This window comes from Emydura macquarii, unplaced genomic scaffold, assembly GCF_026122565.2.
Source record: "Emydura macquarii macquarii isolate MOO-44397 ecotype Brisbane River unplaced genomic scaffold, CSIRO-AGI_Emac_v2 contig_587, whole genome shotgun sequence".
NCBI lineage: Eukaryota > Metazoa > Chordata > Testudines > Chelidae > Emydura > Emydura macquarii.
The window spans coordinates 14,763,173-14,787,874 of NW_027130724.1; the positions used below are offsets into that span (position 1 = coordinate 14,763,173).

The following is a 24,702-nucleotide window of genomic DNA, read 5'->3' on the forward strand; positions in this document are numbered from 1 at the left end:
TGGTGGAGAGAATTGTAGCCACCAGTAAAAAATTGTATTTAGCTGCATCTTTAATTTGAATTTTGCTTTCACTGGCCTTCTTATCTGATACAGACGTGATAGTCTGCCTCACCGTTCTTTAACTGAAGTGTGTCAATCTTTTTAAAATCTCTTTAAAAGATTCCCAAGCATTTCCCCTTTCTTCTGTTTCAGCATATGTGGCCATTATCTTGGAAATGCTTTATCATCTAAATCTGTGATGGTGTGGTTAGTAAACAGCCATATTCTTGAGCCATCCTTAACAATGAAATGTGTAGAACTGTGTAGTGCAAGTCAGTATATTATGGTGCCTTGTATTATGTTCACTGAACACTTGAAAATTTTAAAAATAAAGCAAACATATATTGCCTTTTTATTTGTTTAAATGTTCCCATATCCTGTTAGGGACAAATTCTGTAAGTAATGACACTATTTTAAGCTAAAATTTTTCTAAATCTGCTTTGCTGGAGACCAAAAGTGGGGTGGTGGTGTTGCATGCAGTGTGGCGAATCATACACTATAGCACTGTGCTATGCTCTGTCAAATCAAGACCAGCTGCATTGACAAAGTCTGTTCTATGGCAACTCTTCTTTGACAAACTATTTAGGTAAACAGAAATGGCTACTTCTTTGTGTGTCCAAGCCTCACTTTTCTTGTAAAAATGATATATTTTCAAGACTGAATTAGGAGTGTAAATGGAGTTGCATGTTAGTGACTCTAAGAAACTGCTTGCAGAAAGCATTTTTGACTACCTGACTTGCACTAGCTGTTGATGTTATGGCTGTTGTTATGGCCTTGATATGTCAGGGATTGAACCAGGGGTCTCCAGAGCTAAAAGCTTGAGCTTCTACAGCTTGAATTAAAGATGCACGGCTATTTAGTGGGGGCTGTAACAGACTCACATCACCTGCACATTGGGAACAGAGGGGCACTTGTATCACATGCTCACTAGTCGGTTACATTAATTCTTCCATTTTATTTAGAAACAACAGACTTCTTGCTCATTGACAAGAACAAGGATAAGATTCAGGTAGCTTACATTCAAAAGCTTACAGGTTCCATTCTGTGGTGCATCCTCGCAACTTGTACTGAATTATTAATTAAACTAGTTTAATTTTGAAGAGTAAATAATGGTGTGCATTGTATGAAAAACAGTCTTCATACTCTGTTTACCCACCATAATTGTATGAGCTAAAGTTACACAAATATTTGTGTGGAAATTTTTTTTTTTTTTTTTTTTGGTGGGAAGGAAGGAAAATACTTGCATTATGAATATTTGACCATAAGGCGACTGGATTGCTTAGGATATATGTAATGGAATTTAGAGCTTTTTACCTGTTTAAATTCTGCCCAGGTCTGTAGCAGACTGGCAGACATCATTTCAGGTAGCATTTTTGGTAGCATTTGTGAAATGAGTCCAATGATCAGATTCCACAAAAACCACACTTCCCATGAAACCCTTGTTATCAGTCTCAGCAGAGCGGTCCAGGGTCTAATGGAAATGAAGAGTGAACTAACCACCTAAACCTTGGTGATCCCTCCCAGACAAGGTTGAATCACTTGGGGAAAGGATGAGGTTTGTCATGGGTCATAGTGGCTCTTGCATACCTTACCAGTTGGCATAGACATCACACCTACTGTATATAAAATGATTACACTTCAAATCTTCCACATATATAATGGTGGCCCACTGCAACCACTGTTCAGATAGAGTGAACTTGGCAGAACAGCCTTGACTGTCTGAGACGAAAGAGGAGCCATCTAGTGGGCATTATGGCTACTTTGCTATTTTGGTTAATTTTTTTCATCCTTTACACAGATGGATTCATCCAGTTGTTTGGCAAAAGGCCATGTAAAATTGATATCCATAAATACTTCTGTACAGAATGTGAGAACATCCAAAAGCTTGGGAACCAATACAGGGAAGAAAAGGGCATTGCAATGGGAAGAGAGAACACTTCCATTGAACGAAGACACTAAAGACGCTTTGTCGTGTATTAAAACAAAAAAAACTCTTTAATACCCATAAGTTCTTATTAGTGACTATTGGTGAAATCCTGGCTCCACCAAAGTCAATAGGAGTCGTTCCACTGACTTCAGTGGAGCCACGATTTCACCATCTCAGTACAGAATTGATCATTGTTTAAAACAAAACAAACAATCCTTTAAAAGAAAAACTTACAACTTGATCACAGAGAGTAATTGCATTCAAAGTAGCAGCAAACATTACACCATACTTGCTGCTTATCTCTTTTCACTTATTAACCACAGGCATAGACTGTTTAAACCAGATGATTTAATTGGTCATTTATTTTGATGTGTTAACCTGTGTCCCTCCCTGTGGCGGAGAGGGGAAGTACTCTGTTTTCAGAAGTATCAAAAGTTCCTCATTTGAGCATGCAAATGAATTGCATCTGGTGTTTACATCCATCTTAGACCAGATGAAGCTACTGTATTACATTGATCACTCCTTGGTTTATGCTGATAATTTCCTCCATCTCCACAACTGTAATGCAGCTACTGTAGAGAATATTTGTGTAGACATGCCAGAGTAAGAAGAGTAAATCCTGTAAAATCCAATGTTTAAAAAAATTAAACTAATACATAAGCTGCTTTTCTTGTAAGAAAATATCTAAATATTGGTTCCCATACACTTGAATGGGCTTTTAGTGAGTGAGTGTGACTCATGGAGATTAGTGTACTTTTGGGCTTGTCTCCTTGAGATTAAATATTCATATAATTTTAATCTCACACAGTAAAACTTGGTTTGTATGGCACTAATGAATGTAAATCCTTTTGTTTAGTGTCTATTTTATTAAAACATCATTAACAGTTTTGATGCATTCCCTTCTCAGCCCATTAGTTTGATGTAAGTTCTTGATTGCATGCTGTGGGCAACCGTTAAAATATTATTTTTAGTCCCTCTCTCTGTGAGGGCAGTCATGTGAGATGATTAGCAAAAGGGATTTGAGGATGCTTACACCTTCCTGTAAATGGTGGTAAAATCTATGGACAATAAAGAAAAAGGCCAAAATTAAGTAGTAAAAGAATTAAAAATTCTTATTGGCATCTTACACTTTGGTAGACTGAGATGACACATCACAAATGAAATGAAGTGGATGATTTGATTTATGTTAAGTGCAGAATATTGTAGAAGGGTAGCATTCTGTTCTGGTTATTTTAGTTTCCCATCCTGCTAAGAGAAGTACAGCGAGTGAGCTCTGTTCAGGGGAATTGAATTGATGGGCACAATTGTGTATTAATCCTGAAATGAGAGACCATTTCATTTCAACCCTTACTTTTCATTCAAGAAAGGATAGCCTGTCTTTAAAAGCCAATGCTTATTTCTGTTAATTAAGATGAGGTCTTCTGAAAATTTGTTTCTCAACTAAGACTGCACTTCATGTAACTGAAATGGCGTTCTTTGTTGTTCTTGATGAAACTTGCCTGAAGGTGGGAAGTAAGCTGCTTCCTGAATCTGACTGAATGCTGAGGATTTATGATATCTGTTGTTGGAAAGCCCTGGCTGCACAGAAGTTATTTCTTAGTATAATAAGAGTTTGAAAACCGGAAATAACAAACTTAATTTTTTTGGGAAGTATTTATATTTATTCAACATGAATTTTAAGTGACTATAAATTAATCTTTATGAAGTGCTAAGAGTTGAGACACTTATTACCATAAGAGTGCTTTTACCTGAATGACCGTAAAGTGAACAATTCAGAGCCGTGCAATGAACTTCTGAAATGCGAAGTCTGAGGGCCCATTCTTGCGACAGCCTACTACTATTGGCTGTATAGCTTGCTACTGTGAGTAGTCGTATTGAAATTACTGCACTGAAATCAGCAGGGCTACTCACAGTAGTATTTACTATGATTGGCAATAAATGCTTTGCAGGACTAGGCCTTTAAGTGTAGCATTTCAGAACTACAGTTATTTTACTGAGATCAATAGGTGTACTCTCAGAAATAAGCACAATACCCAGTGTTATAAAATTGGAATGACACTCCTTAAAATGCTATCTACCTAAATATTTTCTTAAAGTTGGTTGGCTATTAGTGCCATTCATGTATGAACACATCACAACTAAATACAGTGTACAATTATTTGTAGGGAAACAGAGGTAAAAATACTTTACTTATCTTTTTTTTAGAGACACCTCCCATGCAAGGCTAAATACATCTTTCCTTACAATAAACTTTAAGAGGACAATAAGTCCTTACAAAAAGCAAACCACAGGAATGTAGAACTAGCTCAGAAGCATGTAAATGTTTTCTTTTTGAGATAGTGATTATCGTTGACTTCCTCATTTTTCCTTTAGCATTAATTCCCATATAGTTCTCCTGAAATGGAGACTAATAACTAATCTCAGTCTTCCAGAAATAGCAGTAAAAATTCCCCCTCTCTAAGGTTGAGTTCAGGTTCAGTAATTCATTGCTTTGCCAGACATGTTATATTCTGTCACAGACTTGCACTTGTTTCATATTTCTTTCGTTTTTACAGACTTGGGTGAAAGGAGGGTCCTTGCTCACACCAAATAGAAGTCAGAGAAGCCATGTTGGCCAAAGCATTAACATACATACTATGGCTAACATCAGATTCTTGAGGCAGTAGTCTTTGCAGGATGAATGTATGGAAGAGCACTTCCTCATCCCCCTTCTCCCAAAGCTCTGATGAGAGATTGTGCTGGGCCACTCAAGAGCCTACCAGTTCGATCCCTTATATACACCAATCAAATATGGCCCAGTACTTATGCTGAAAGGTTAAGCTGGCCTACAGTGAAGCCTCATTTGGTCTCCACTGATTGACTTTTCTGTAATCCATGGAAGAAATGACCTACTTCCTGGATTCTCAGCAGCACTGGCAGGTTGCACAGCATCAATGAGATGGAGGGAGAGATTTTCACAAATTCCCAAATGACTTGGAAGCCCATGTCCCATTGACTTTCATTGAGACTTTGAGGCACTGAGGACCCTGACAGTTTTGAACATGAGATGTTGTAAGTCACTTAGGTGCTTTTTGAAAATTGTACCTACAATTGGTCTGCATTCCAACCCTCCAGCAGGATTGTCTACTAGGGAGAGCAGGCCTAAAAAAATCACTGATCCTGCATGTACAGATAGGGGAATCTGAAAGGTACTTCGTAAGACTTAGTCCAATGGTGTCCACCCCAAACCATTCCTGTAGCTTGTGACCATCATGTGCCCTTTCAGTGCACATCATCTTCGCGCACACACACATTCAGTGATTAAGAGGAACCACTGCTAGGAGCCCTTGTGTGGGAGGGCTGATGTGACATTTGACAAAGGATGGCAGCAAGAGGCAGGATCCATATGCCTGCTTTTATAGTCACTGGAGAGATGGGCCACCTATTTGAGAGGTTGATTTGCCTTGTCTCCATAGTAACCTCTTGTTAGGAGCTGGCAGGCCATGGGGCACTACTGTGGCCTTGCTCCCTTTACTCAGGTTTACTGTCAGGGAAATGCCTTGCTTTTTCTGTCTTCATGGCACCAATCAATTGGGGGGGCAAGAAGGCAGGCTGTGACACACAGTGACCTTGAAATGAAACTGGTGGAAAAACACAGTAAACCACTGTTCCCTTTGTGCCTTTCTCTGCTGTCTTGGGTAAACCTGGTCCATCTTCAGGACTAGACCAAACCATCCTTAAAGTCTAATTACATTACATCAAAGTGTTGTGTATCTTCAGTCACAGGAAGCTAAGAATGCTGATTTATTTATTTATTTTTAATGTATAGATGTGATTGTGGAAGTAGGAGCTCACAAATTGGCATTGGTTAAATATTTGTAGGTTTTTATTATACTTGTGCTCAAAGCACTGGATGGATTCAAGTTTGAATAAACCTCGTATTAAGTGCAATTAGTCGTGTAAGATAGCAAGATTTAAGTCTCGACTAACCTCAGTAGAAATGTTTAGTTTTCTGACACATGATATGGAAAGTATGAGGAAAAGAGGAATTTATTTTAGGAATTAATTTTTCTTATCTTCGCTTTCATTTCTTTTGTGCCTCTAACCCCCACCCCCTCCAAAAGTTCCTTATATCCTATCAGATTTGGGAGGAAGGTGTCAAGGCTGAGACATGTGACTAGTATGTGACCATTGCTAATGTCATTCCTTAATGAAGCTATTTCCTTTACTCTTCATGGTGCATTTTATTGGTTTACTTTTGTACAATTGTAATGCTTTTGAAGCTTTCCTCTTTCTCACATTTAATTCTGCATAATCTTGATGCTATTGAAGAATAACTTCCATGTGTCTTGCTCATGGTCAGAAATCTCAAAACTGAGTGTCTGAAGTTAGAAGCCTAAATCTATATTTAGGCATCTAAATATGAGTGGTCAGATTTTCAGGGATGATGAGCACCTACAAAGCTCGTTGAAGCAAAGGAGGGCTATGGGAGCTTGGAATCTTTGAAGATGAAGCCATTTATCTTTAGGTGCCTAAATGTGGATTTAAGACCCTAACTTTAAGCACTCAAATTTTGGCCTGGAGCTTTTAAGCACTTGAGTAAATTCTTTGTTAAAAATGATGCAATTTTTGCTTATATTTCTGTACAGATTGAGTACTTGCTTAAAAAACTCACTGAAGCGATGGGGGTAGGCTCGCAGCAAGAACAGTTTGAACATAACAAGATGAGCCTTGGTACTAATCAAGAAGGTCTTTCTGCATGGGAACTGATTGAGCTTATTGGAAGTGGACATTTCAGCAAAGGGATGGACCGACAGACAGTATCAATGGCAATTAATGAGGTCTTTAATGAGCTCATATTAGATGAATTGAAGCAGGTAAGAATTACATGGAATGAATGTTTGAAAATAATAGGATGTATGAGTTACTAGATAATGAGATCATTTGCCCATGAATTCATGCTGCCATGAGCAGATGGCAATGAACAAGCTTGAGGGGTCTGCTCAGCGCTCTGAGAGTTGGTTACTGTTAAGAGTATGTGAATGTGGTTTATTTTTAAAAGAATATATTTCATAAAGGGGAAGCTGTGCTACATAAAAAGATCCGTTTAACCCTTATTTCTGCGAAGGAGACACTTGTCCTTGATGAGTTGTATTTATGAACTGAAGGAGAAGTGTTTCTGACTTAAAATATGACCTCTTTATACCAGTATCAGTTATTCATTAGCTAATAGAATATCTACAAAATGTTGTTTATTGATTGCTAAATTTGTGGTAAGTCTTTAATATGTTAAAATATTATTTAAAACTGCAGGAAATTTGCAGTTAATTTACAGAAATAAGCTCTGATAAGTACTACTTATGTCTGTGTAAGTGTGTCCACACACAGGCAATGCGCTGATTTAAGTGTATCTGTTTCTAAATTGATACAATTAAAATGACATAAAGGCTATTTAACTCTGCATAGCAGACTATAGAGCATTAGTGATTTATTAAACTGAAGTCAAAGCCAAAAAGTAATAACTCCGTCTTAATATTTATAGAATATTTCTCTCAACCTTCTGCTCTTTTGGAATTGCTGTTGTAGAGGGATTACCATTTGGTCAGAGGACTCTTCAGACCTCCTAGATGTTTAAGAAAGTCCCAGAATGGCTTTAAAGAACTGTATATTTTTAATAAATCCTTAAAAACCCAGTGAAGCATTTTTATTCAGGCAAATTGCATTTGCCTAGGGTTCTAATTCAAGCTCACATATACTCTATGGGGGAAATTTTAGTGGTCTTCGATTGTTTCTCCTTATGAAGAAATCAAACAAAGGCAGCCCTTCCAAGTCCATTCAGAAGAATTTATCAGAAAATCTTGGCACAGGAAGTTCTTTCAAAATGGCCAAAGAACAATGCAAAGCATCTGTTTTTGTTAACTCCTTAGTCCATTGGCGGGATGACCTGATGAGGACAAAATTAAGCCATTTTGCTAATATGATTGAACCAAAATAATTGGCATCAGCTCAGTCCATCCACTTGAGATTTGAAAGGAAATCTGATCTCTTTAGATGGTTTTAAAAATGTTTTCAATTTGATGTTGCCTCTGATAAAAGGATTGCTGCAGTATCTTGATTGTCTTCTCCCTTGGTGACTGTGACTTTGTTCAGGGATGTCTCCCTGCTTTAAAAAAAAAACTTTTTAAAACAGTTTCTGTTACAAACTGGCCCACTCTCCTTTCTTGAAAATCACCAGTCTCTTGGAAAATGGAGTTCACTTGACTAGGCTTTGTGGAATTCAATTCGTATTTTTAATTTTTTTTTTCCCCAATTTTGACAATACCCATTATTTTTATTTGCTATTAACTTTATTTTTACAGTTGTGGGAATGTATGGGTGGGGTAGGGCTGGGGTTAACCTTGGGGCACTGAGGACTGCAGGGTGCTGCCTGCATGCCTGAGGGGCCCAAGACGTGTGTGGAAGAGCGCGGTCCTGGGCCAGCGGAGCAGAGACCCCTGGCCAGGGCTGCAAGGAGGACAAGTCCCCCAACTGCAGGGGAGGCCATCCCACTGTTGAACAGTTCCTGTCCAGAAACTGTCCACACACTCCTGGCTAGTGAGTGCATGAGTGGGGCCACTACATCAGAGCTGCAGAGTGCCACCTACCTGGCTGTGGGGCAGACGATACTCGATCCCTGCTGCACAGGGTGTGGGGGAGGCTGCAGTCCTGCTGTGGCAGAGCACAGACCCTTGGCCAGGACGGTGAGGGAGAAGAGGAAGAGCCCCCAGCTATGGGGGAGACCACCCCACAAATGAATGGCTACTGCTTGGCAGGATGGCAACAGGACAAAAAAAAATCCCACTAAAACACACACGAGTTGGGAGAATGAGATGACAGAAATTAGCAGGGGGCACGGGGGAAGAAGTACCTGAAATAACTTTTGAAACTGGGTTTTTGTTTTGTTTTAAATTGACTAGCCAATAAATTCAAATGTCTGATAGAACATTCAATCATTTACATCTTTCAACATGCATCCTTTTTCCTGTGGAACATCCTTTTGACTAGCTCTAACCACACGGGATAAAGCACAGTAGGTGGGTGCTTTTATTAAAATTATTGTTAATGCAGTAGTTAATATAACAGTTATGCTTTCATCATTAGACTTCAACGTAAACAACTAATTGAGATGAATGGGGCACATCACTTTACTTGGAGCCAAATTCTCATCCCTTGTGCAGGAGTAAATAGGGTCTGTATGGGGGACTAATAGGAAATTGAGAGAGATGGAATTCTCCCCACGACCTGAGATGAATGCACTATGCAGCTGTGTAACTAACTATCTCATGCTTCTGCTGATGCCTCTTGCTTATGGGGTTCTTGGGCAATAAGGAGCTTGAATTGGTCTTTCCCATTTGCTAATGGCAGAGTAGTTGTTAAAAATAATATATATAGTACCAGAAAAGTACCTGGTTGGTTAATTATGCATTATTGAAACTTAGGTGAAGGTTACTAATCTTCCCAAGTATAGGGTGAGTGTACATTTGGAAGTGATGAGAGAGGGAACTGATGGCCCAGAATGAAGGGTTGGATGAAAGACAACTGTGGTGAGTCCGTTCTGTGTGAAGGTGAAATATATGTGCTTAGGATCCTGAGACCAGTCTACTGGACTCCACCACCAAAGATACATAGCTAGAATAACTGTGTTTTTACGTCATGGTGGCATTTTAGTATTTCCTCTCTTTTGGACTGGGTACGTTTAAACCACCTTCCCCCACAGAAAAGAAAAGGGAAGTGATCCTGACCTCATTCTGCTTCAGAGCAAAGAGAAATGTGGTATTTCTTTTATTTTCTCAGTTTTATTTATTTTCCACATAAACTGAGCACAATTTAAGCAAAGAGCTGGCTCCTCCTCCTGCTTACCAAGAGACAAAGGACATAAATACATTTCCAAAGAGAGCTAACTAGTTATCTAATAGGGGGAAAATATGTAAGAAATTCTAATATTACATCACAAATAGTACTTCCTTACTGCTGGCCTTCCTAAGGGAGTCCAAGATGATATTAGGTCTGCAGTAAATATAAATAAATAGGTCTAAGATTCCACTAATAGTTCCACTTCCAGTTCAGCTGAGGACAAATCACTCACAATTTTATCAGACTAGTCAGTCTTGTTCTTTGTTAAATCCACCTGCAGTGTGTAGATTGTAAAAAGCGTGGGCTGTAAAAGGAAGGAGAGGGGAGTTTGAAATCTTCATAATGTTTAACATTGGGTATTAGGGCTTGCCTGCATGGACAGTTAGTGCGTGGTGGTAAGCTTCTGTGTAAATCTACCCTGCTCACTAACTGGCCATGTGGAACTGCTATCAAGTGCAAAAGTGTCATAATGGGCTTTGATTTACTTGTTACAAACCACGGTAGATCAAAGCACGTTACAGAACTTTTTAATGTGTGGTAGCAGCATTCTCCCAGCCATTTAGTGTATGGCTGGCCAGAGCAGGATAGATTTACACTCAACTTGCTGTGAGCTAACTGTCCGTAGAAACAAGCCCTTAGAGATGCACTGTTTTTTTTTGTTTTTTTGTTTTTGTTAAATGTAAGGCGGATTGAGTAAATTTTCAGGAAAACTAAAATGCTATGCATGAAATCCTGAAATCAATGGGAAACCGCCTGTTGACTTCAGTGGGGTCAGGATTTTATGCTGTGGTTCCCCAAATACAGTATACTAGCCAGAAGTATAGTTTTAATTCTCCCTTTCTTAGTCCCACTAATTGGCATTCTCTCTTCGGGATCATTCCTTTAAAAAAGGCTTTTGTCGTTTTCTGGTTTCAGCTAGATGAGCAAGGCAGCATAAAGTATTTTAGGAGAAAATATGGAGGTGGAATTTTTCTTATCCCCAGTGTTACATGTACAGTAGGGTATGGATTTACAATATCTAGCCGGCTCCAGGCCCTACATATATCACCTGGGTGATCTTTGGTTGGTGACATTTCACAATATGATTAAATTAATAAAATCTCTGTCATTAGACATTGTGGATGATATTTCCACCAGAGTAATATGCTAGCATTAATAACAAAAGGGAGGGGGAGGGGAAGAGATGGTAGTAAAATATTGTCAAATAGAATCCAGAGAAATTTTAAAATAACTGAAATAATATTACAAGATGGGTTTACCATTTGCAAATAAGGAAAAAGGAATCATAAAATTACTTTCATGAACTAAGTGACAGCTGGTGGAATTATGATTTACGAGAAATGGAAATGTGTACAAATCAGCATTTAGGGCCAGGTCTAACTTCATCTGCCTTGGATCAGAACCTTATGGGGGACAATTAAAAGGCAGAGCAGTACAAATGTGGGGATGCAATTCAATGCATAATTCCTTTTTACAGGGTTATATGTTGAAAAAAGGTCACAGAAGGAAAAATTGGACAGAACGTTGGTTTGTGCTAAAACCAAATATTATTTCCTATTACGTGGGTGAAGATTTAAAAGACAAAAAAGGAGACATCATGTTGAATGAAAACTGTTGTGTAGAGGTAAAAATAAATTCAACTCTCTCTAACTAGGAATTTTTGTAATCTTTCTGTGTGGTGGATCCTGGTATCTATTTAGTGATGCGGGGGTACTTGTTCGCTTTTTTTCCATTTTGCGTCAGCAGCTCACTCTGTTGGGCTGTGTTCCTAGGTTTTACTTTTACGAAGATCATTTATGAAACAATTGGCATTTGTACAAATAAGTGTGTGAGTGAAAAGTAGCAACAGTAAAAATGTAACAATTTTATAATATTTCTGTTTTCCATGACCAGCCGTTTTACACCTCTGTGTAAAATGGCAATTATATCCCAATATATAAAATATGCAAATGAAATGTTACATTATAGTTGTACATCTTTATAGCCTGCACATGTGACTTGTTGGTATTTAGGTGGGATGCAATACTGCAGTGTGTTTTTTAGGTTCACAGGAAACTAATACTTTGTATTCTATTCCAGTCCTTGCCTGACAAAGATGGAAAGAAATGCCTTTTTCTTATCAAATGTTTAGATAAAAGCTTTGAGATTAGTGCCTCTGATAAAAAGAAGAAGCAGGAGTGGATTCAAGGTAAGGTGTCTTAAATCTTAGTGATGTGGGCGCAAAGCATGTGCATAAGAACAAGATTTTCAAAAGTGAGTAGTGATTTTTAGGTGGTTCCCCTTTGATTTTCTGATTTCTGAGACTTTACAAAGAGGCCTGATTTTCAGGAAGTGCTAATCACCCAAACCCTGAAAATCTGACTGCTTCAAGGTGTCAAATTGGACAATCAGAAATTGGGGCACCTAAAATCACTAGTCACTTTTGAAAATCTGGGCCGAAGTGCTTTCATGAATCTTGTCCTGTAGGAACAGCTCATGTGGAACTCTGAGTATTGGCCATTTACTTTCAATAACTGCTTAGCTGCAGCTGCATGTTGTGGGATGGCTAATGTAAAAACCAAATGAAACAGATGACTTTTATTTATTTGTGTACTTTCTTTCTTTCTGTTCACATACAAACTTGTTTTTAGGAGGAAAATAAATTGTTCAGTGGGTCTGGTTTTGTAGTGGGAGGGGAGAGCTTGTTCATCTTAAAACTGGTTTTACATTTGAGGTAATACTGTCTAGTGGACATAGCACAGGGGACCCAAGACATCTTGTTCTCTAAATTTGGTTTGCCACTGCCCTGCTGTGTAGCCTTGAGTTGATTTCAGTGAGTGGCAGGTGCCCAGCATCTCTAGGATTTTAGCCTGGATCCTCACTAAGGACCTTTATCCCACAGAAGGCAGAAAAGCCAATTAATAGAGCCCTGCGCGGATACAACATTTGTATCTGCCTCTGATCCACAATCTGCAAACATTGTCAGTGGATATTTGCAGGCTTGCAGGGCTCAAGATACAAAATTTGGATCCACATCTGTCTGCTACCCGTAAACATGGTCTGTGGATATCCACATCCACGGATGCAATTAACATCTGCATAGCACCTTGAAAATGCAAACTGCTAAGTGGTGGTGTTGTCCAAACTTCCCTCCTTATATATAGTATGTACGTAATTAAGGCTGCACACAGCGTATGTTTAGCAATTACCCAATGCTAAAACAAGACATTGTTTCACTCTTGTAGATAGACAAATGATCAAAATACAGAAATAAACTAGCACGTGACTGCTTTTCTTTCTGTGTGCGTCACTCTGAACATAATTAGATCAAAACCATTTTCTTGCTGAAAGAATAGTAAGAAGTGCAGTCCAGATAAAATGCTGGTCCTAGGAAATGAAATGTGAGAGGACTTCAAAAATAGTACCATCAGTCCATATGCACCCAATAAACCTTCTGTTTCATACCTGGATTAGAAACACTGAGAAAATTAAGAATGTGGACAGAAATTTGCTATTTGTTGTTACATAAGGCCTTGTCTCTTAGAATAATTTACATTCACAACATCTTAATCTTGCCGATGCCCCATTAGAAATTGAGTGTGAGTATAGAATAATTGCTCAGTGTATTGGACCTACTGGATATTCCTCTCTCTTTGGGATACAGATAATATTGCAATATGTAGAAAGCCAGCACACTTACTTTTTTCATGTTATTAACTTAATAAGAGAGAGTAGAGATAAAGAGACACTTGTGTGATAAGAGCATAGCTGTTTTTTCACCAAGGCTATCCAGAGAGTTTAGCATTTCTCCTAACTGAAGTTATCTTGCTTTTCCTTGTAATTTTGTGTGGACTCCCTCTTTACAGCCATTCAGACCGCTGTAAACCTGCTGAGGACAGGCTGCCCTCCACCTCACAAAGAAGCGCGCCAGAAACGGAAAGAGTTGCGTCAGAAACTGCAAGCTGAGCAAGAGGAATTGGAGCGGCAGATGAAAGAACTCCAAATAGCCAATGAGAACAAACAGCAGGAATTGGAGACCGTGAGAAAGGTGTGCTTTCTGTGCAGGGGTAAAGACACACTCAGTGAGAGACTTGAGTCGGGTTGAGCTATGCTTAGCGCAGAAGGGATGGAAAAGGTGACGTGAAGCTGTTTCAGCCTGGGGTTACTGAGGTGTGAGCTAGCCCCCGGTTAAATTTATGATGCCTGCAGCAGCTCTCTAGAGGCCGTTCTGGTGGCCAGTGACTGCTGACGGAGCAGCTGAGAGCATCCCCTATGCCTGGGAAAAGGTGGAGTAGAGCCAATGTAGTCTCTATGCAAGGGAAATCCCCAGCTGTCCACATAGGGTAGCTTTACAGCCCTTTGTGCTGTAGATGCGGCTCAGAGAGGCTGCACCATGGGCTGGGGATCTAGCCCCTTTAATTAATTATTATTATTATTATTATTATTTATTTTTTAAGGAGCAAGGTGGGGCTGACCGCTTTCATAGAGTTTAATGGTTTCCATTTGGGTTTTCTTAGTTTTAATGGGTTACTGAAGTTATATAGGCTTGGGCTGGCAGGGATTGAGAGAGAGGAAAAATCCTGCCCTAGCACACATCCAACAATATGTGTAAAGGTCAGTTTCCAGAGACGCACTGAAATATGCTGCAGAATCTTTGTGTGTGTTTGTAATCCCATTGGAGCAGTTTTGGGCAGATTCACAGGTGAGAGAAACATATTGACCACATATACTTTACTCAAACTCATGTTTTCTCATAAAATTTCGATAGACTTTGTGGAGCAAGAGATTCAGACCGCTTGAGTGTGACTATTGGGGGAGAGCTTTATTTATTTGAAAAGCTCTAAAGATGTTTAAACTTAAATTAAAGAAGGTTGGCCGAAGGTTATGAACAGCACCAAGTAGTGTTGTGTATTTGCTATTACTATTTGCTATAAACTTGCTGATCTCTGTAGATATTAGAATTGGCTTCCGCTGTGTGATTGCTCCCCTGCAAGGCTTGGTGAATGTTAAAAAATATATTCTACCTAATTTAAGCTTTTGTGTATCAAAACAGTAACCTCTAGCTGTTTTCATTGTAGAATTTTTTTAAAATGTAATGTTCTTGGACGAAACTTACAAACCCAATGAACTTTCCCCTTAAATATCTTGGGTTATTCTTGGATTTTCAACCCCCCCAATTGCAATACCACATCTCAATTGCTACCTTGAGTTCTTCCTGTTAGCAGCCAGCATCACTTCCTTACATCCAGACCCCTTTGCTGTAAAATGGAGACAGCTGCATTTTTCTAATAATTAACCCCCCCCCCCCACTCAAAAAAAGCCAGAAAAATGTGTTCTTCATTTCCTCAGAAAAGAAGGAATTTCTAGCTCAAAATTACACTGGCCATTTCTGGACTAGTGATAGGCCTACCGTCTGATTATCCATGAGCTGTCAGTGCTGAATAGGTGTCTTATACCAATAGGAAGGGGAAATTGCCATCTTTTTTTTTTTTTTGGGATACAGTATTTTCCTCTAGCCTTGGTCAATTCAGAGACAACAGAACTTAAAATCATGATGATACCATGTATGTAAACACCACTTTAGGTCACTTTTGAAATCTCTGAAAATGTGTTAGCCATAACTGCCTCTCCCTCTGAAATCTGGGTTTTACAGGCAGAGATTAAAAAATAGTATCAATTAAAAAAAAACAAAGTATTTCTAAGTAGTCTTCTAGAAGATGTGTAGTACGGAGAAAATGTGGGGTGTGATATAATTTTATTGGCACTTCTTTGGGAAGATCTGTATGTATCAAACAAACTCACTTGTGGATTTGCAACTCATGAGTAGTTAAAAACTCTTGACTCTCCATCTTCTGTGCTGTCTTTTCTTCCCTCCCTCTACATTATTCCTCCACTTCCATGCTCCTATTAATTCATCCTCTCCCTTTGCTCATACCATTTCCCACTACATATACTTTTAATTTTATTATTTGTTAGTAATAGTACTGTCAGTATGTTGCATGACCTACAGTGCGTGGAAGGAGACTTAGTCCTTGCTCCACTGTTGTTGCAAGCTATTAAAATGACATTCTTTAGTCATGTAACATGAAAAGCAGAACTGTTCTGTTCATAATCTTGTCCTAAATTTCAGTTGGTTTTGTATTTCCAGTTAGAGCATACTTGCCTTGTTTCCCATGCACCTCCATAAATAGAAAATACCAGATTTATTACCTATTCTTACAGCCAGATCAGATCCAATTATAAAGTAAACTAGAATGACTGGATGTAGACTGCAAAGCAGTCACTCAGACTTTGAATCCATGACATGTATGCAATCTGAGGCTCTGATCCTGCAAATACGTAGAGAATTTTAATTGTAAACATGAGTAGTCCCATTAAGTAACATGTTTAAAGTTAAACTTGTCTGTGTTAGTAGAATAGTATTGTTGTCAATTCTTGTGACATTATCATAAGTCTCATATTTGGAGTTTTTGAAGTCCCAGCTCCTAGAGTCATGTGAATATTTTAGAATCCTAGCTTTCATTTAAAAAAAAAAAAAAAAAAAAAAAGAAATAGTAAGTTTCTACCTCTCATGGTTGTGGAGAGAAGCCTAAAAATGTGACCCTGAGTGCATGCTAAAGGCACAGAAAACTGAAAGGCAAATGAAAAAAACCTCAAATGTATTCCTTTTAAAATCCTATAATTCTTGTGAGTCTGATTCATGATATTTGAACACCTCAGGCTGGTAATTCTGGGATATGGGGCATTAGTTTTCTTGCTTTGCTCTGAAACTGATAATAGAAGCTTTTGTTCTGATTTGATTCTAACCCCATAATTTTAAACGTCGTAATATGCCAAAATGCAATGCCTGCATTAGCTCAGATCTAATACTATCTACTAATATCATTTGTGTAATTTACCAAGCACCAAAAATACTGGGCTTTGATTTCTGTTTGCTATTACTTGAGCAGGTGGGCAAGAGAAAGAAACCTGGGATTGTTCTCACAGAAGCAGTATGTTTACTGAATTGTAACAGACTCCTATGAGTCTTGTAGCAGAGATGGCCACTGGCAAGAGTGTTGATGCAAGAAACTCCTTTCAAATAGGTCTGGATGATTCCTTAATCTTAGAGGGTGGAAAGAGAACAAATTAGTCTTAAAAAATGAACTCCTGCATTTGCACCCAATGAAAGTTGTGTATATCTGTGATAAGAGAATTAGCAACTTTTTATTAGTTAGGAAAATATGCCTAAGGGAAAAGGCTACGTAAACGTTCCAGGAAACTGAATTGCGCCGGAAAGCTTAGAACTAAGTTTGTGTCAGGCTGTGAGCCAGCGGGAGCTAATGTGCAGTCTGAGAATGGCCTATGCTCCAGTAAATACCACAGAGCAAATCTTTAGAAATGTGGGTGAGTTGCTGAAATTAGTTTAAAATTCCATTTTCTTATGGAATTTTGAGATTCCCCCTTAATCAAAGTATGAAAGCTATCCCATAGTGAGGCCAAGCACAAGGCCTATGAAGCTGTTAAGTCTGTGTTTTGGGGTCAGAAGTGGGACTTAAGGGATACAGAAGGCCAGCATGTGGTCTGGGTCACATGGCATAAGTTTCTCCCAGAGCACCCACTATACTTTGTTTGCCTCAGTAACTTTTCTGGTTCCTTCTAGAACAAACCCAAACCTGAATATTTGTGGATATATTTCCTGTTTTGAAGCGAGTGTCTGGTGTGGGGGTGTTCTTTGACACGAGGAACAGCCAGGCAGCAGTGACAGAAAGCTCAATGTAAAAATGTCTATCGTCAATCTACAGCAGCAAGAATAGATCCAATTCTTCAAGTGACTCAGTATGGGTGGACCTTGTCCATCTGGTGCCCCCTTGATGTTTACAGGGATCCACAGAGATGTATGGCTCAGCTGGTGCTGACACTTGAAAGATCATGGCCTGAGATTCCAATTTTTATAAATCTGATTTGTATTTGGCCCCTACATTAATAGATGATGCTGTGTGTTCATTTTGTTAAAAAAGGGGGGGGAGAACAGTGAATATGTTAAGTGTCCTTCAATTAGCTTATAGGATTTGGATATTTTTAAAATGTTGCTCCCATTCCATAGTACACTTTTTTCAAAGACACTGTGGTCTTAGTCCCCAAACGTAGGTGTTTTTCAAAACTTCTCATGTACCATTTAATACAGAAGTCATTCCCCCCTCCCCCCCCTTATTGCTTTGGGGTTGGTCAGCATGATAGTTTTTGTCAGTTGCTCGTGTTTACTGCTGGCTCATAAATAAATGAAAGCTATTTAAAATGCGTTTCTTGGCACCCTGAACAGAGCAGGTGTTGGACTAGTTAAGCTGTGGGGAAGAAAGAGGAAGTAGAATAGCAGTTTAAATTTGGGATTTTCAGAAGGCAGTAGAAGAGGTAGGTGTCCATCTCCTCCCACACAGCATCCACTGCAGTCAAGGATACAGGGGAGTGAGTTGGGGGCTTCCTGTCCTGCACAAAGTCCAGTGGCCTGCTGTCGTCTTCTGCTATGCCTGGGTATTGCAGCAGCCAGGAGGAGCTGTCCTCACAGTCTCCTGACATCATTCACTCAATTCAGAAATCTAGATTTTGGCTTTTTCCCTCTCATTTGCTCTGTTGTCACTGACTCTCTCTTGGTCTCTTTTATCTGGCCCACAGGCCAAATTGCAGGGCAAACTCATTCAAGCATGTGGAATTTTATATCAAGGTGGTATTTTGGGGAATGCACATGGGCCCAAAGATGATTCTCTGCTAGTTTATATTTATTGGAAAATTGATTGATTAGACATCCCTGTTAATATTTGTAAAATCACAAGAATTGTGTTGTACGCTGTTGTCCAGTGGTGATTTAATCTTTCACTCACTGCTGGCTGTTTAGTTCCTATTGCAGGAATCTCTGTAGCTTTGCTCAGAGCTGTGCAGGAAATGAGTTTCCCGTCCTGTGAGAATTTTCAAGAATATACCTCCTTCTGCTCTCCCCCCAAAATCAGAATAGGGACAAAAAATCTCAATTTTTTATGAACCAAAAATTGGAAATATTTTTGGATTGGATTAATAGAGATGATTCATTTCAATTTTGATCTAAATTTTTGTACTAAAATTAAATGTAAAGATGAGAAGTCATTTTGAAGTGAAAAACAACTTTTTTATTTAGAAAATTGTTGAAACAAGGCATTTGAACAATTTTGAAACTGTAAAAAATAAATAAATAAATAAAAATTAAAAAAAAATTAGAAATAGGAAATTCATCAAAACTGACCTTTTAACGCAAACAATTTTGGGACTGATGAATTGGCATTTACAAACAAAATGTAATAGAAAAATTCCTGACTAGCTGTAGTTCCACCCACAGTTTTTTTTCAGTGAGATGTCCATTTATATGAATGAGAGCTGAGAATGTTTTTTCAATCTAGTATGTGAGGCTGGATGGAAGGAGGTGGTTTCCTGGATGGTACCAGGTACACAGACTGATTTGAAGGTCATTGAACCACTTGTGGTTAGCCTTCGGTTTGAATGTCACACATGCAGGTATGAGATGACTCTCTCTCACAACATGGTGTTTGTCTTTGCACAGCAACTTGAAGAAGCAGCTGCTCGAGCTGCAGAAGAAGAGAAGAAACGTCTTCAGACTCAAATGGATCTGCAAGACCGGTTCAGTATGGAGCTAGAGAGAGAGAAAATGGTGAGTATTAAGCTAGCCAAAAACATTTTGAGTTTACACAATAAGTGTTTCCACCATGACATTTACTCAAGCATTTGCTGAATGGATTCCAAACAGTTTTTGAATGGTGGCATACAAGAGTGATGTACTATGTCCTCATTTGTGGTGCATTCATTTTGAATAATCCTCTATGGATTGATGCTATTTGTACAATTCTGTGACAACATGAATTAAACCTGGGTAGTAGCTAAGAGAAGAAGAACGAGTGTTTCTTTTCAATTCTATTCTTAATTCCTAATAATTTTATGAAAACTGAATTTAAGAGCTTTGTGTGTGCATTGATTGATTATAAAGATAAGTGTTCAGCACTTACGTTGTAGTTTTTAATCTGTGGATCTCAAAATCTTAACAAAGATGAGGAACCAATAGCTGACGGAGGTTTGTCCAAGATCACAAAATGACTCAGTGGCAGAGCTCAGTATACAATCCAGCTCTCCTGATTCGCATGCTGCTTTTCTTAAAATACGTCTGCTGTCCCTAAAGCCCTTAATCTACCTATTAAACTTAAGAAGCAATATGTCTTACATTGTAGCCTTGTAATGTTGACTTGCAGTTAGTAAATCAAATCAAAGGATGAGTTTTATCATAATTTTTCAACATAACTTTTGTAATATAACATTTTATTCAAGGCAAAGCTCATCTACTGAAAATAAAGGACAAGTGTTGATTGTCACTCAGTTGCATAAAATCTTGGCACATAAAGTTACTGTGCTAATCCAAAGATGGGATGGCTGTGCAGGTGGGAGCTCTGTTCCTGAAAATGATCTCATTCTCTGGAGCAACACAGGCTTGAGAGAGCTGTGGAAGTAGCATGCACAATAGCTGCAGGAGAGCAAATGCCTTTAGGGCACTCATAATCAAGCACCCTAGCTGGCTAAAGAAGGGCAGCAATGAGCGCTGAATCTGGTCTGCCAGTGAGGTTGAGTAAAGACAGCTGCTAAGTTTCAAACAATGCCTGGAGAGAGACTTAAATTTTTGTCCTCTGCTTTACCTTCATTTCTCCCTTCCCTTATTCTTTTACCTTGCCAATGGTGTGAGAGAGCCTTCTACAACTGGTACTTTCTTCTTTCCCGTCACTCCAACAACTATTGCTTCCTGCTCTGCCTGACACATTTGGTGAGAATGGGGAGCCCAGCAGAGGATCAGCTGTACTGCAGTTCTGTCAGCTGTGCTTGGTTCCCTGCTTTGGCCATGTATTAAAAGGCACAAAGTGAGGCGCACAGAGGAACCGAATGATCTGAAAGAGAGTCTGGCATGGCTGAAGGAGTGGCAGGCAGTTGTCATATTTGTCCCTTGATTTCCATTGTTCTTCCACTTTCTTTTCTTTCTTTTACCACAACCAGCCCCCTTTGCTGTGGCTTTCTCTCTGCTCCTTTTCTTCCTCTGCTTTTTCCAGCCCCATATCTGCCCCCATGTGCACTACTGACATTCCGCCATTACTCACTACCTTACCACCTTGGACTTCAAAGTGTAACTTTTACTAGCATTTACTAAGGGGTTGTCCAAACACAGCTGTTGAACCAGTCTAAACTTGTGTGTGGACTCTTTTAGTCAGACAAAAAAAAACCAAAAAACTGGTTCTGGTAGTTTAGCTTGTGTATATAAATTGCCTGACATGAGCCAAACTGATCTAAGCCAGGTTTAAACCACTCTGAAGAGCATGGCCCCACACAAAGTTGTATCAATTTAACTGAACCATTATGAAACCACAGCTTTAGTTATACAGCTACAACTGTGTGTCTAGAGCAGGCCCAAGTTAAACTATGAGTCCTGCTTTGCAAACAACACAAAGGGTAGAGAAATTAAGCATCCTGGGAATAGTATAAACAGAGGAGCAGGGGAAGTGAGCTTTATGTGAGACTCCTGCTTAAGGTGGGAAACTTGGCAAGTACAGTGAAAAGGGATTGAATATCCTTGAGGGCTCCATTCTGGACAAAGAAAAGCCCCGCTACTTCCGCTCCTATCATGGAGATGATGAACTAAGGTGTGTCTTGACTTTATTTTGTCAGGTAAGACAGAAAATGGAACAACAGGTTGCCCAGAAATCATCTGAACTTAAACAGTATTTGCAGAGAGTATGTGAACTCGAAGAAATGTATAAACAGTTACAGGACGCCTTGGAGGATGAAAAACAGGCGCGTCAAGATGAAGAGACCGTAAGGAAACTTCAAGCCAGGTGTGGTTTTTAGTCTTAGGATGGTTTTATTGATTTAGTTCACTATCATCTCTATTAGGGATGGGTCTAGATCTACTTTGTCCTGCCTCAGTGAAGGGGACTGGACTTGATGACCTCTTGAAGTCCCTTCAAACTCTACATTTCTCTGATCCTAGGATATCTGAGAGGAGGCTTAGAGGTGAGATGAGGGACTGAGGTGCTGCTATTCATTGGGCTCTCTCAGATACTATAAGGGTGAGGAGCTTACAGATACATGTAATGATTAGTATAGCATTCCTCTTTAAGACATCAAAGGATTAATGCACTAGACACCTGGGGGATACAGAATAGATTTGGATGTTTAAGTATGGGAGACTTGTCTCTAAAGCCTAAAAGTGACTAATGATTTTGGCTCTCAGTTTTTGGGTTCCTAACATGACACCATACAGGGATGTGATTTTCAGTTCAGTGCTCTGCACTTTCAGAAAATGAGGTCCTTTTAGTGTGTGTCAAGTTTGGCATCAACAGTGCCCAGTCACTTCAGAAAATGAAGGCCCAAATGTGTACTATTTTGCTCTTACATGTTTTCACAAAGCTGTCATTATCCAATTTTCACATCAGCTTGTATTTTATCGCAAAATAATTTCATACTGATAACGGGCTGCCCTTTCTACTGTGGATTTCAGTTCTCCCGTCTAGTGACAACTTTACATGCCTGTTTTTCGTGTGGTTTCTCACTGCTGTGCAGTTACACTACAGGCTGAAATAACTGCTTGAGCAATACTTCTTGTGATTGCATTGTTTCACTCTTGAGTGACTGGTATGGTTTCTAGTGTTGTAAAAACTCCTTCCTTTCCATGCTTCCCACGTTAGTCATCAAAAATAATTTGCTGGATCCCCTTGCTTGTTAGCACACATATGCTAAATCATGCATTAGACTTAGTTTTCAAATACAGTGCTGCAGTCATCACCATCTCCTCTCTAGGTTACTGGAGGAAGAGTCAGCGAAGAGAGCTGAATTGGAAAAGTGGCACTTGCAGCAGCAGCAGACCATTCAGATGACAGAAGCAGAGAAGCAAGAGTTAGAGACCCAGAGGATCATAAAGGAACGTGCTCTTCAGGTTGCTATGCAACAACTGGAACAGCTTGAACTGGAAAGGAAGCAGGCACTTGAACAGTATGAGGTAAACTACTTCGTGCCAGCTGTGTTCCTAATTTGCCTATTACCTACGCCAGGTGTTCAATGATATCTGAATTAAAACAAGTTTAGGGGTTGGTAATAGTGATATCATGCCTTTTTAAATTCATTTGTATGCATTTGAATCCAGCCCAGGACAAGAAGTTATCTCCAGCTTTTTCAGTGTCCTCTCAGGTACATGTGATGGCCTCTGTCACTGTTGTATCAGAGTACTTCACAATCTTTGGTGTGTTTATCCTCCCAGCATCCGTGTGAAGTAGGGAACTGCTTTTACTCCCATTGTACAAATGGGGAACTGAGGCCCACGGTCACACAGAGCAAGGAATTGAACCCGTGTCTCCTGAGTCAATCCCAGGCTGACTAGAATCATCTTGCCTCTCATGCAAGAGCTTCAGTCCAGTTCCGTATGGATACATGTCGCTATCACACAAACCACCAGCACAGCTAGCTCTCATTGAGAGCCCTGTCGGCAGTCAGAGGATGACAAGTACAGATTGCGGGGACTGGATAATCCTCTGACCCCTAGAATGGCCTTTCCACATTGTGGGTGAGACCTATTGATGGGGCACTGTAGAAAGGGGTGCACAGTCATTGTCCACTCTGTACTTGTTGTGTGGATGGAGGGTTTTGGTCCACAAGATTGCTTATCATGCCTCTCTCCCCCAGCCATGAACATGTTTGAGAAACAAACACACACAAATTCTTGTTTAGCTTAGAAATGTATTTAGTAGGTAAGCAGAGATTGTGCTATGTCAGTCCCCATAAGGTTAGTTCTGTGCATAGTTGGGTGAAGGACAAGGGCTTGATTGTCAGACCAACTTGCTTTCTTGATAGTGCTGCAGGAAACATGTTAACATTAATCCCTGCAAGCCAGGAAATTCAGAGGCAAATATGCAGTGGTTCTGATCCCCTTATTGTGATCATACCTCATCCATACCCTGTTGTGCCTGGGAATGTTACAGAACATCTGATTGTTCTGGAGGGTTGCAGTTGAGTAAAATATTCAGGTTTCTTATAACATTGTGACCGTTCTTTTATAAACAGGGCCACTAGGAATTGCCTGGCATTGACTTAAAAGGCCAGCTGAGATTAGAGGAAGGCTTGGTCTTTACGCTTCCATTACACCCATTCGTTCTGGTGCTCTCAATTTGTCCATGTTCCCCTCACAAACGGTCCAGGATGCTTGAGCTGCTTTGCATGTGCCAAAGAGGAACTCGCTCCTCATAGAGCATTGCTGTGTGAAGTTGCCGATGGTGTCTGATTGACTTTAAGTGGCTTGGCTGTCTACTAATGGTCTTAGCCCACAAACAGAAACCTCTTGTTATGTTGAAATTGTTCTCCTGGGAGCCTGCAAGTGTCACTTCAGCCATACCTCTACCAGTGTAGCATGCCTTTCTAAACTCTGTTCTCCCAGCTGACAGCATTATAGGCTAGCCTAAAGCATTGTGGTGTTTTATGTTCTGATGTACTTCACTATGAGCCCTGGTCAGGGACCAGGACCTCATTGTGCTGTACCTACCGTACAACAAACAAAAAGATGGTCCATCCCCTAAGGAGCTTCCAATCTAAGGATTAAAAATGGAGAAACAGACCCATTACAAGGAAATAATGAGGTATACTTGGTCAGCATGCTAAGTAGTGATCTTAGCACATTAGCAGCCTAACCGTTGTAATGTTTCTATATAGGCTTCATGCTTGACCTCCTCCCAAGCATGGGAGAAAAGCACAAAGGTGCTTGTTTGGAAATTCAACAGGTAGGCAGTGGAGGCAGGTAACATGGGCTGACCAGAGGCAGGTGCTGACATCTCGATAGCAAA

General features: G+C 39.6%; 1 protein-coding gene across 1 annotated transcript in view; it reads left to right on the forward strand.

The window, feature by feature from the left end:
- The window catches only part of SWAP70 (switching B cell complex subunit SWAP70), a 55,710-nt gene that overhangs the window by 25,630 nt on the left and 5,378 nt on the right, over positions 1-24,702 (forward strand). The window contains exons 4-10 of the mRNA XM_067540771.1: positions 6,595-6,822; positions 11,316-11,462; positions 11,918-12,026; positions 13,684-13,865; positions 19,386-19,493; positions 21,542-21,708; positions 22,673-22,871. Coding sequence (XP_067396872.1) covers positions 6,595-6,822; positions 11,316-11,462; positions 11,918-12,026; positions 13,684-13,865; positions 19,386-19,493; positions 21,542-21,708; positions 22,673-22,871 — 1,140 coding nt within the window. The remainder of the gene's footprint in view (positions 1-6,594; positions 6,823-11,315; positions 11,463-11,917; positions 12,027-13,683; positions 13,866-19,385; positions 19,494-21,541; positions 21,709-22,672; positions 22,872-24,702) is intronic.